The following is a 12491-nucleotide window of genomic DNA, read 5'->3' on the forward strand; positions in this document are numbered from 1 at the left end:
CGAGGGCCCGTTTCCTACACTGGACTCTCCCGAAGGGGCCGCACCCTCTGCACACAACGCGGATCTGCTAGGGAGGTGGCACGGGCTGGGCACAGCAGCGCTAGGGACACAGCACGAACGGGGGTGCGGCACAGCAGCGCTAGGGACACAGCACGAACGGGGGCACAGCAGCGCTAGGGACACAGCACGACGGGGGCACAGCAGCGCTAGGGACACAGCACGACGTGGGCACAGCAGCGCTAGGGACACAGCACGACGGGGGCACAGCAGCGCTAGGGACACAGCACGACGTGGGCACAGCAGCGCTAGGGACACAGCACGACTGGGGGTGCGGCACAGCCGGGGTGCCCAGCAGCCAGGGCCACTGCTGCTGAGAGGGCCACACGTGCGCGCCCGGGGTCCACCTGGCTCCTGCCCCAGCCGCTGCAAACAAGGAGCTTGTGAAGGGGAGGAGGGGGCCCAGACGGGGCGGGGCAGTGCCCTCTCCCTACCCAGCCGGGTGCCCCCCGCTCTGCACCTGAGAGCAGAGAGGCCCTGCGCCTGCGCTCACTCGGACGGCGGGGCTCCTGGCGGGGTCCCAGTGCCTGGTACTCACTGCAGCCCGGGGTCCTCAGAGACGCCGGGGTGGGGGTCCGTGGTGGGTCTGGGGCGTGGGGGAGCCCAGGGTCCTCTTCCGGCAGCCACGTGGGGTTCAGAGGCGCCTCCCACGTGGGGAGGTTGCTGTGCCACATGACGTGGCCGGTGGGGTCCTCGGTGGGGGTGGCCCCGGACAGTGGCTCCACGGTGAGGGCTCCCAGGAACGCTCTGGGGGAGTCCAGCAGACCACTTGTGGCCCCCGGGATGGAGATGTGGGCTGGAGTGGGAGCCCCAGAGGAGGCGGCGGCGCTGGCCACCTGGGTGGTGTTCCGCTGGCCCAGCCCCGGGCCCGGGGCTGCACTGGGCTCTGCCTCCAACACACCAGGCCCCGTGCTGTTCCAGCGTTCCTTGTCCTGCCCAGTTACGCCGCTGCCCTCTGTGCTGGGCCCAAGCCCTGAGGGCTGGGCCGGGCCTGCCGCCACGGTGCCCCACAGGTGCCCGGGGCTGGGGGACAAGGCGGGCATCTCTGGCTCGAGGGCTGCTGTTCCTGTGCCCGGAGCTGGGGCTGTGACCGCGGCCGCTGCAGACAGCACAGTTCCCGGGGGGCTCACCAGGTCACCTGCAAGACACAGACACAGGCTGTCCAGGTCCCATGGACGCAGCGCACGTTTGCTCAGTGATGAAGGGGTAAGCTGAGACCCTGAGGCCAGGGAGCCAGGCGGGGCTGGGCTCCCACAGGTGGGCCTGGGCTCCCACAGGCGGGCAGTTCAGCCGTCAGGGCCTGGGGCTAGGACAATGTCTCCCCAGTTTGGGCTCTGTGCGGGGCTTCTCCTGGTTGCTCTCAGGGGCTTGCTGGGGGACAGGAGGCAGGAGGCGAGAGTCAGTCTCTTGGGTTGGTTCTCCAGTGCCCCTCTTCTTCCCCGAGCAGGGCCTAACCACCTCCTCCCTCCCCACCAGCACCCAGGCAGACATGGCCAATCAGCTGCAGACTTGGCTAGTCCATCAGTCACGGCCTCCTGCTGCTTCTCAGCTCGGAACCCCGGGCAGCCCCCACCGGGGCAGACATGGCCGGCCAGCCGGGGCCTTGTCCTGGGCACACCCAGAATTCCACCTCTGGGGCTTGATGTTGTTAAGCTACCAGTCTTCGTGGGCCCCTGAATTCCTTGGGAAAAAAGTCTATTAAAAGATTCTATTTTACAATTGCACGAGGATAAGGAGAGCAGAGTGCAGGCTGGGCTCGCTGCTGCCCCGTCCTTACCCACGGCTCTCACCTGCTTCTAAAAGAAGCTAAAACCAGACCATTCCTGAGGGAAGGGGGCCGTGCCCACCCCAGGTCCCCGGGGTGGGGCACGCACCCTGGCAGGCCCGGCCGGCCCGGGAGGGGTTGGCGTCCCTGGCCGTGCGGCACTGGCAGGTGTAGGAGCCCTCGAGGTTGAGGCAGCGGGCGGCCGGCGAGCAGTCATGCTCCGAGCTGTCGGCACACTCGTCCCAGTCTGCGGGGAGAGACGAGAGAGACGGACCAGGCAGAGAACAGCAGCGGCCGAGCAGCCAACGGCCGGGCACAGACCACCCACCCTCCGGGGCAGAGGCAGAGGCAGAGGCAGGGCATCAGCCCCACCCCCGCGGGGCCCCCCTCCCACATTAGGACATGTGAGTCTCTGTGGCAGCCACAGGTGGGGCTGTGCCCTCTCATTCTCTGTCCCCAAACCCGAACAGCCGAGACCCCTCGCCCTTCTCCGATGTGCCCTCTTCCCCGGATGCAACCCAGAAACAGGAGGCTGAGCCGGGGGCGGGGGAAGTGCGTGAGCTCCAGGGGGCCCAGTGGCACCTGAGCACCTGGTCCCACCCCCCCCCGACACCCGGCCTGCCACCAGCAGCCCTGGCCGCCAGCCCCCTGCTGTAACGCCGCCCCCCTGGCTCCCAAGCCTGCTGGCGCTGCCATCGCTCCGTCCCCACGAGCCCAAGCGGCCCCACCGCTTCCCAGGAACGGGCAGGGCCTGTCCATGGGCCAAACTCCAGGACAGAAAATTCGTCAGGATCAGCACTCCCCTCTCCTCCCGCCCCCTCCTCTCTGCTCCCACCCACTGGGACCCCCAGCCCATCCTCCACGTGCTCCAAGGTCCCCACAGTTCCCAGGACTCTGGCACAGCCCGGACAGTGTGCACGAATTAAACCTCAGGGAACGCGGGTCTCAGCTGCGGCTGGGGCTGGGAGGAATTGGAGATGGGGGCGGGGTTCTCGCAGCCCGACCCGTGGCCGTCCTCCTGCCCAGGCCTGGTCCTACGGCTCACCCCTGTCCCGCCCTCAGGGAAGTCCCGGGCCACGGCCACGCAGCTGGAGCTCGCTGGCCAGGGGGACTCTGAACCAGGCCCCTGGGCCGGGGTCAGGCAGGAGGGTCTTCTGCACAGGCCCCTGTGGCGCTGCAGGTAGAGGGGCCCAGGAACGGCTGCCCCAGCCCAGTAGGCAGAGGAGGGCCACTGGGGGGGGGGGGGAGCTGGATACGGGTCAAGCTCAGTTTTGTGCAAAAAGAGCTCAGAGGCCCTGCTGTGTGGGGTCTCGGTCAGGGGGCTTCATGGAAGCAGCTGCTGAGGGGAGCGGTGACACTGGGCGTGCGCCTGCAGGGAGCTGCTGCGGCCGGGCACGGTTCTGCCAGGGCATTCCAGCTGCCCAGGGAGACGCAAGGCCGGGTCTGGGCCCGGGCCAGCTGGGCAGGAGGCCGTGGAGGACGGCAGAGGCTCCAGTGCGGACATCTGCTCACACCACCAAGCACCTGGCGTCTACTTCTGGTGCACGGTGACTCACTGCCTCAGCAGAGGAAAGCACATGGTCTCATTTCGTCTCACGTTAGCCGGGACCGGCTGGCAGGAAGAGGCGGGGATGTGTGCAGCCGGCACGGCCTGGGCACTGTGTGTGCCGCTGGGCTGGACAGGGCTGAGGGTTGGGCAGGGGGGGCCCACTCGGGGAAGCCCTGGCCCCTAGGACGGCCGGCCTAAGGCCCCACGAGGTCACAGGCTCCCTCGGCCTCAACTGTCAGGCAGGGGTCCAAGCACAGGACTGCCCCCTGTGTCGCTCCCCCTCTTCGTGGAGGAACGACACAGGACCCTGCCTAGGCTTCATATCCGAGTCACGGCACCATTATGTCGCTCCCCCTCTTCGTGGAGGAGCAACACAAGACCCTGCGCTGTTCTTTCGTCTGCTCGGCCTTCCCCGGGTTTGCTGCTGGTTCTTCCCGGGTTGGCTACTATCCCTTCCACCTCCGTGGAAGGGCAGTTCCCCCTGGCCGCATTCCCCACTTCCGCAGGGGAGTGGCACTCCGCCGGCCGGCTCTCTGGGGGGCTGCACAGGCGTTCCCCTTAGATGTTCCCCTTAGATGTTCCTGGTGCATGCCGTCTCTCTCCTCCTTTATAGTCCTCCTCCGCCAATCCCAACTCGGCTGCCCACACGCCGAGTACGCTGCTCTCCTCCAATCAGGAGCAAGTCCTACTGTTTATTGGTTGAACTGGAGGCAGCTGGGTAGAAGCTGTTTTCTCCTCTCCCAGCGCCATATTGTGGGAGAGCAGATGCATAGAATAAGTCTTAATTCCAGTAACAGTATAGTCCGAGTTGCTCCCCACAGTGGGAGAGCAGATGCATAGAATAAGTCTTAATTCGAGTAACTTAGTCTAGTCCAGGTTGCTCCCCACAGATCCCCCTTTCTTTTTATTTTTTGGCGTTGATACGCGCCTGTCTTCGGTGCCCCGTGGCACACACTCTGCTCTGCTTGCTAGAGTTGCCACAGGTTCTTACAAGTCCTATCAATCAGGCAAACCGAATCCGGGTCCTCTCTTCGCCATGTTGTGAGGAGGTTTTTAGGCGCTGATGCGTGCCTGTGTTCGGTGCCCTGCAGCGCATGCTCTGCTCTGCCCGCAGGGGCTTACAAGCTCTATCAGGCAAACCGAATCCAAGCCTTCTCATTGCCTTATTGTGGGGGAGACTTATTAGTGTTGGTTCGTGCCTATCTTCGGTGACCTGCAGCTCATACTCTGGTCGAGCTGCTTGCTGGCGCTTACCGCCTTAAATCAGGCAGACCGAATCCAAGCCTCCTAATTGTTACATTGTGGGGAAGCCTTACTGATGTTAATTCGTGCCTGTCTTCGGTGACCTGCGGCGCATAAGCTGCTAGCTGCCCGCAGGTGCTCATCGCCTCACTTGATTAGGCAGACCGAATCCAAGCTCTCACATTGCAGTGTTGTAGGGAGGCCTTTTTATTTCTCTATTTCTCTATCTCCGGGCATTCCTATTTCTCCCATTTTACTTCTATCTTCCAGCATTCCTATTTTTCTCACTTTACTTCTAAACTTCTGTTTCTCTTATCCCTGCGGCTTCCCGCTCTCATTCTTATCCCCGCGGCTTCCCGGCTGCGCCCGCCCCGAGGCTGCTTCTCGGCAGCTTTCCGGCTGAGCCGCTTCAGCCCGCGCCTCTCTCATCTGCGCAGCTTCCCGGCTCCTCGCCCCGCCGGCGCCCGCCCCGCGGCGGCTTCACAGCTCTGCGCGGCTTCCTGGCGCCTCGCCCCGCCGGCGGGTTCCCGGCTCTGCGCGCACGCTCCGCGGTCTCCACGCACTTCGCGCCCGCACCACGGCCTCGCGCCAACGCCCCGTGCTCTCTCTGCACGCGGCGGCTTTCGCGAATGTTTCCGCCACCACCGGCATTCAGTCCAAGTTCCCCGGACTAACCTGGCGAATCCTGGCGGCCCACGTCTCTGCCTCTGGTTCCAGATCTTCGCCTCTTGCTCCCCGGGGTGACTTGAAGAATTCCAAGATGGCTTGGCCTGCACTCGCGGCTTCATCCTCCCTAACATTTTTCTCTACCCGGTATGTTTCCTTAAGTTTTCTTCCAACAATATTCCTCTCATTTCTCCTGGCTTCTCCCCACAGTCCGTATCCGAGTCCAAGCCTCCTCCAGGTTTCACTTTCGCTTTCAATCTCCTAGCTTCCCCGCCATAGTCCGCATCCGAGTCTATGAAAGCTTTCACTTTCGCTTTCAATCCTAACTTCTTTCCCACAGTCCATATCCAAGTCTATGCCTAGGCTTTCAATAGCTTCTTCCGGCACCTTTCTCGTCCGGCTTTTCCCTAGGCTCTTCGCTAGTCTCTCTCTCCGGTATTTTCCTGCTTCTTCCCGTTTCTTCCCTCCTAAGTTTCATATCCGTCCTAAGTTTCCTATCCGAGTCAGGTTTCCTATCCGAGTCACGGCACCATTATGTCGCTCCCCCTCTTCGTGGAGGAACGACACAGGACCCTGCCTAGGCTTCATATCCGAGTCACGGCACCATTATGTCGCTCCCCCTCTTCGTGGAGGAGCAACACAAGACCCTGCGCTGTTCTTTCGTCTGCTCGGCCTTCCCCGGGTTTGCTGCTGGTTCTTCCCGGGTTGGCTACTATCCCTTCCACCTCCGTGGAAGGGCAGTTCCCCCTGGCCGCATTCCCCACTTCCGCAGGGGAGTGGCACTCCGCCGGCCGGCTCTCTGGGGGGCTGCACAGGCGTTCCCCTTAGATGTTCCCCTTAGATGTTCCTGGTGCATGCCGTCTCTCTCCTCCTTTATAGTCCTCCTCCGCCAATCCCAACTCGGCTGCCCACACGCCGAGTACGCTGCTCTCCTCCAATCAGGAGCAAGTCCTACTGTTTATTGGTTGAACTGGAGGCAGCTGGGTAGAAGCTGTTTTCTCCTCTCCCAGCGCCATATTGTGGGAGAGCAGATGCATAGAATAAGTCTTAATTCCAGTAACAGTATAGTCCGAGTTGCTCCCCACAGTGGGAGAGCAGATGCATAGAATAAGTCTTAATTCGAGTAACTTAGTCTAGTCCAGGTTGCTCCCCACAGATCCCCCTTTCTTTTTATTTTTTGGCGTTGATACGCGCCTGTCTTCGGTGCCCCGTGGCACACACTCTGCTCTGCTTGCTAGAGTTGCCACAGGTTCTTACAAGTCCTATCAATCAGGCAAACCGAATCCGGGTCCTCTCTTCGCCATGTTGTGAGGAGGTTTTTAGGCGCTGATGCGTGCCTGTGTTCGGTGCCCTGCAGCGCATGCTCTGCTCTGCCCGCAGGGGCTTACAAGCTCTATCAGGCAAACCGAATCCAAGCCTTCTCATTGCCTTATTGTGGGGGAGACTTATTAGTGTTGGTTCGTGCCTATCTTCGGTGACCTGCAGCTCATACTCTGGTCGAGCTGCTTGCTGGCGCTTACCGCCTTAAATCAGGCAGACCGAATCCAAGCCTCCTAATTGTTACATTGTGGGGAAGCCTTACTGATGTTAATTCGTGCCTGTCTTCGGTGACCTGCGGCGCATAAGCTGCTAGCTGCCCGCAGGTGCTCATCGCCTCACTTGATTAGGCAGACCGAATCCAAGCTCTCACATTGCAGTGTTGTAGGGAGGCCTTTTTATTTCTCTATTTCTCTATCTCCGGGCATTCCTATTTCTCCCATTTTACTTCTATCTTCCAGCATTCCTATTTTTCTCACTTTACTTCTAAACTTCTGTTTCTCTTATCCCTGCGGCTTCCCGCTCTCATTCTTATCCCCGCGGCTTCCCGGCTGCGCCCGCCCCGAGGCTGCTTCTCGGCAGCTTTCCGGCTGAGCCGCTTCAGCCCGCGCCTCTCTCATCTGCGCAGCTTCCCGGCTCCTCGCCCCGCCGGCGCCCGCCCCGCGGCGGCTTCACAGCTCTGCGCGGCTTCCTGGCGCCTCGCCCCGCCGGCGGGTTCCCGGCTCTGCGCGCACGCTCCGCGGTCTCCACGCACTTCGCGCCCGCACCACGGCCTCGCGCCAACGCCCCGTGCTCTCTCTGCACGCGGCGGCTTTCGCGAATGTTTCCGCCACCACCGGCATTCAGTCCAAGTTCCCCGGACTAACCTGGCGAATCCTGGCGGCCCACGTCTCTGCCTCTGGTTCCAGATCTTCGCCTCTTGCTCCCCGGGGTGACTTGAAGAATTCCAAGATGGCTTGGCCTGCACTCGCGGCTTCATCCTCCCTAACATTTTTCTCTACCCGGTATGTTTCCTTAAGTTTTCTTCCAACAATATTCCTCTCATTTCTCCTGGCTTCTCCCCACAGTCCGTATCCGAGTCCAAGCCTCCTCCAGGTTTCACTTTCGCTTTCAATCTCCTAGCTTCCCCGCCATAGTCCGCATCCGAGTCTATGAAAGCTTTCACTTTCGCTTTCAATCCTAACTTCTTTCCCACAGTCCATATCCAAGTCTATGCCTAGGCTTTCAATAGCTTCTTCCGGCACCTTTCTCGTCCGGCTTTTCCCTAGGCTCTTCGCTAGTCTCTCTCTCCGGTATTTTCCTGCTTCTTCCCGTTTCTTCCCTCCTAAGTTTCATATCCGTCCTAAGTTTCCTATCCGAGTCAGGTTTCCTATCCGAGTCACGGCACCATTATGTCGCTCCCCCTCTTCGTGGAGGAACGACACAGGACCCTGCCTAGGCTTCATATCCGAGTCACGGCACCATTATGTCGCTCCCCCTCTTCGTGGAGGAGCAACACAAGACCCTGCGCTGTTCTTTCGTCTGCTCGGCCTTCCCCGGGTTTGCTGCTGGTTCTTCCCGGGTTGGCTACTATCCCTTCCACCTCCGTGGAAGGGCAGTTCCCCCTGGCCGCATTCCCCACTTCCGCAGGGGAGTGGCACTCCGCCGGCCGGCTCTCTGGGGGGCTGCACAGGCGTTCCCCTTAGATGTTCCCCTTAGATGTTCCTGGTGCATGCCGTCTCTCTCCTCCTTTATAGTCCTCCTCCGCCAATCCCAACTCGGCTGCCCACACGCCGAGTACGCTGCTCTCCTCCAATCAGGAGCAAGTCCTACTGTTTATTGGTTGAACTGGAGGCAGCTGGGTAGAAGCTGTTTTCTCCTCTCCCAGCGCCATATTGTGGGAGAGCAGATGCATAGAATAAGTCTTAATTCCAGTAACAGTATAGTCCGAGTTGCTCCCCACAGTGGGAGAGCAGATGCATAGAATAAGTCTTAATTCGAGTAACTTAGTCTAGTCCAGGTTGCTCCCCACACCCTGCCAGCCCCAGAGCCCGCACGCTCCTCCCCGGGAGCTCCTGCTGCGTGGGGATGTGGTGCGTGGGGGCGTGGTGCGTGGGGGTTTGGGGGCGTGGTGCGTGGGGGCGCAGGGGGCATGGGGGCGTGGGGGCGCTGGAGGCGTGCGTGGGGGCGGGGGGCGTGGTGCGTGGGGGCTTGGGGGCGTGGTGCGTGGGGGCGCGGGGCACGGGGACGTGGTTGTGGGGGCGTGGGGGCGGCTGTTTGCACACCTGTTTGTGTTCCTCTCCCACTGCCCCTGATGGTGGAGGCCCTCACGGGGACGGGAGGGGCCCCTGCCTCCTACTGCCCCGTCGGGTGCCGTCCTGCCCCACAGAGGTCTCCCCGGCCCTGATGTGCAGGGAACCAACAAGAATGGGGTCGGCAGACCCCAGCTGGGCCACCACCCCCCACCCCGGCAACAACGGCCTGGGGCCTCTCATCCCTGCGCCAGAGCCTCCCACAGGCGCCAGCTGGAAGTACCGGAGCTCGGCGGGCGTCACCACCTCCAGGGGCCTCGGCAGCTTCCTGGGGCCTGGGGACCTGCACGTCTCACTCCCTCAACGTCAGGAACGCAGGGCCTGCTGTCTGCGTCTGTCCCGGGCGGCCGTCACACATCAGCACACACCGGGCCGCTTGAGGTCCTGAATTGCTTCCCCCTGCAGCTCTGGGGACCCCGCAGTCCAACATCAAAGTGTGGGCAGGATCATCCCTTGGGGGCTCTGGGGGACCTTCTTGCCTCTCCCAGCCTCTGTGGCCCCAGGAGGTCGTGGCCACATGGCTCCAGTCCTGCCTTGGTTGTCACTTCTCCCTGTGTCTGTGTCTATAAGGATGCCTGTCCGTGGACGTGCACCCCACGGCAGTATGGTCTCACCCTGAGATCCGTACCCCAACTACACTACAGAGATCTTTCTTCTAAGACCACATCTGGGCGTCCAGGTGGACACAGCTGTGCATGGCTCTGACACAGCAAGCCCTCTCCACACCGGGCCTGTCGGGGGAGGTAGGAGGGCAGGCAGGTAAGTGCTGGGGCAGGACTGGGCTGCACCCATCCAAGGGTGTGGTCTCGGGACCCTACCTCCAGGGCCCCAACCCCTGCCTGCCCTCAGTCCTGCAGCCCAGGAAGGCAGGGCACCCTGGTGCAGGGGTCACAGCAGCAGTCCCCCCCCCCCCGCAGGAACAGAGTGACCCCAGGCAGGCAGCCCTCCCCCGTGCACAGGGTCACAGCAGCCCCGCCCCTGCAGGAACAGAGCGACCCCAGACAGATGGGGCCCCCCGGGTGCAGGGGTCACAGCAGCAGCCTCCCCCCACAGGAACAGAGCGACCCCAGGCAGGCAGGGCCCCCCAGGTGCAGGGGTCACAGCAGCAGCCCCACCCCTGCAGGAACAGAGCGACCCCAGGCAGGCAGGGCCCCCCAGGTGCAGGGTCACAACAGCCCCGCCCCTGCAGGAACAGAGTGACCCCAGACAGACAGCCCCCCCCAGTGCAGGGGTCACAGCAGCCCCACCCCTGCAGGAACAGAGCGACCCCAGGCTGAGCAGGCAGGGGCTCTCCAGGCAGGGCTTCCCGGCACTTCTGGGAGGGGACAGCGACCGGCTCAGAGGAGATGACTGCCCTCCCAGATGGAGGCTGTGTGCGCCCGCAGGGCCAGCAGGGGACAGTCAGGCCATCCTCAGACGTGAGCGCTGCCCCCTGCCTCTCTCCTACCTCGTCTTCAAGGCAACACCAGGCGAAAGGAAACACCAGAAGGGGCAATGCCCTCCCCCCCTCCCCTCCCCGGGGCTGGACCCCCAGCCCCGTTCACCCTGCGTCAGGGCCTGTGAGAGCCAGGGGCACCGTCCCAGGGGAGGCGGCCCCAGCCCCCTGTGCTTTGCGGGGCGCCCTCTGCCTGCTGGTTCCCGGGAGGTTTGTACTCCCTTGCTTTATCCTTAGGAATGAAGGAAAGACCCCCGGGGGGCTTTGGGGAGGATGGGGCATCCTGCGGTGCAGAGGGGACAGAGAGCCGTACCTTGCACCTGCGTCCCCTGCTGGTCGATCTGGAACACTGAGCTCGCCCACAGGGGCCCCAGCATGGGGGTCAGCGTGGAGACACCCACTGGAAACTCGGGGTCCTGCACAGCCAGTCTGAGCTTGGCCACCACACTCCCCGCCTGGAGGGCCACGAGCCGCATCCTGAGCTTGCCCCGTCGGTGCAGGTCGGACACTGCCGGCGGGAAGGACTTCTCCACCTGCCGAGGGGAGGGCCCGAGCGTCAGGCGGAGCAGGTGTCCCCGTCTGCCGAGCCACTGTGGATGCAGCCCTGAGTGGGGGGCAGAGGTCACTCCACCGCCCTGCCATCAAGAAGAGGACCCAGCAGCCCCCCACCCTGCCCCAAGGCTCACGGCCCCCAGTCAGGCTCTGGAGCCCGGCCTGGCCACTGCTGGAGAAATCACCGTGGCCACTGCCATCAGCCTCCCAGACCCGCAGCATGCGAGGAGCCGTCCTCCCGGGGTGTCGACTGTGTGCACGCCCGTGAGAGACAGAAAGACCTGGATGATTGGCAGACGGACCCCCAGGACCCCAGGACCCCCATGGCTGTCTGGGGCCGTGTCTTCGCCTTAGAAAGCACAGAGCCAGGCACCTGGGTGAGCCCAGCTCGGCCCCTGCAGGCTCAGGGAATAGCACCCGCAGAGGGGATTCGGAGACCTCACACCCCACCCCTGCACAGGGCTCTCGTGTCCACGCGTCTCCCAGGTACAAGCCCCGTCTGCCTTCAGTCCCGCAGTCTCTCTCCGAGGGTGCTTGTTCATGAGGGTGTGTGCGTTACGAAAAAGCCACACCTGGATTCCAAGATCTCTGAACCAGGGCCGCTGTTGTGGCAGGGCGGGTTAAGCGGCTGCCTGGGACGCTGGCATTCTACGAGCATCAGTTCCAGTCCTGGCTGCTCCCGCTCCCTGCTAACGTGCCTGGGAAGGCAGCGGAGGACGAGCCAAGTCCTTGGGCCCCTGCACCCATGTGGGAGACCAGAGTGGAGCGCCTGGCTCCTGGCTTCAGCCTGGCCCAGCCTTGATCTCTCTCTCTCTCTCTCTCTCTCTCTCTCTCTAACTCTTTTAAATAAATCTTTTTAAAAAATTTTTTGAACCGAACTTATCTTTGAATTCCATTTTTCCGTGAGCTGTTGAAGCCCCTCATATAATGAGCAACCTCGGGAGGGGAGGACTGTGGCTCCCTCGGGAGCCCAGGGCCAGTGAGCCAGCGTCCCCCTCTGGGGCGGGGTTCAGGCAGCGCTTCCCGAGGCCAGTTAGAGAAGATGAGGGTCCCGGCTTGGGGCAGCCCACACGTGAGCACCACCCACATCCATGGGACGCGGGAGCCAGAGCCAGTCCAACGTGGCGCTCGTGCTGCCTGCTGTGCCGTGACTCACACGTCCTCTGTCTCCGTCCAGGAATCTTGTGTCCTGTGTCCAGGAATCCGCCAGCACCCACCGCTCTGTGGCTAACCGCCTGGTTTGCAGGAAACATAAAACCTCACGCTCTTTATAATTCCTGGCGGTTTAGGAAGTCACGGCTCTCGATCCGCTGGGGGATGGATAGTGTGGGACCTGGCTCCGTTCCCCCAGGCCACGCGGTGACAGCTCCCTCTCACTGCAAGGGAGGCATGGCTGCCACGACTCCTGGGAAACGCTCCACTGGCGGAGCTACGCCAAGGCCATGCGCGCACGTGGGACACACGCCGGGGCCGGGTCGCGCGGTATGGCCCAGGACGGCCCAGTGTCGGGCGCTTTCGCATAATTACTGCCCGGTCTGCACCCCCCGCCTGAGGCTGCAGCCGCCGCAGAGCGGAGCCGGCGTGTTTGCGGTCCTCGCTCAGGACACCGAGAACGGG

At 62.8% G+C, this 12491-nt stretch overlaps 1 protein-coding gene across 1 annotated transcript in view; it reads right to left on the bottom strand.

Moving 5' to 3' along the window:
* The window catches only part of UMODL1 (uromodulin like 1), a 52972-nt gene that overhangs the window by 12812 nt on the left and 27669 nt on the right, over positions 1-12491 (bottom strand). The window contains exons 9-11 of the mRNA XM_070073124.1: positions 10636-10855; positions 1932-2069; positions 596-1195 (exon numbers count right to left, since the gene is read on the bottom strand). Coding sequence (XP_069929225.1) covers positions 596-1195; positions 1932-2069; positions 10636-10855 — 958 coding nt within the window. The remainder of the gene's footprint in view (positions 1-595; positions 1196-1931; positions 2070-10635; positions 10856-12491) is intronic.

Source organism: Oryctolagus cuniculus, chromosome 4, assembly GCF_964237555.1.
Source record: "Oryctolagus cuniculus chromosome 4, mOryCun1.1, whole genome shotgun sequence".
Classification (NCBI taxonomy): domain Eukaryota; kingdom Metazoa; phylum Chordata; class Mammalia; order Lagomorpha; family Leporidae; genus Oryctolagus; species Oryctolagus cuniculus.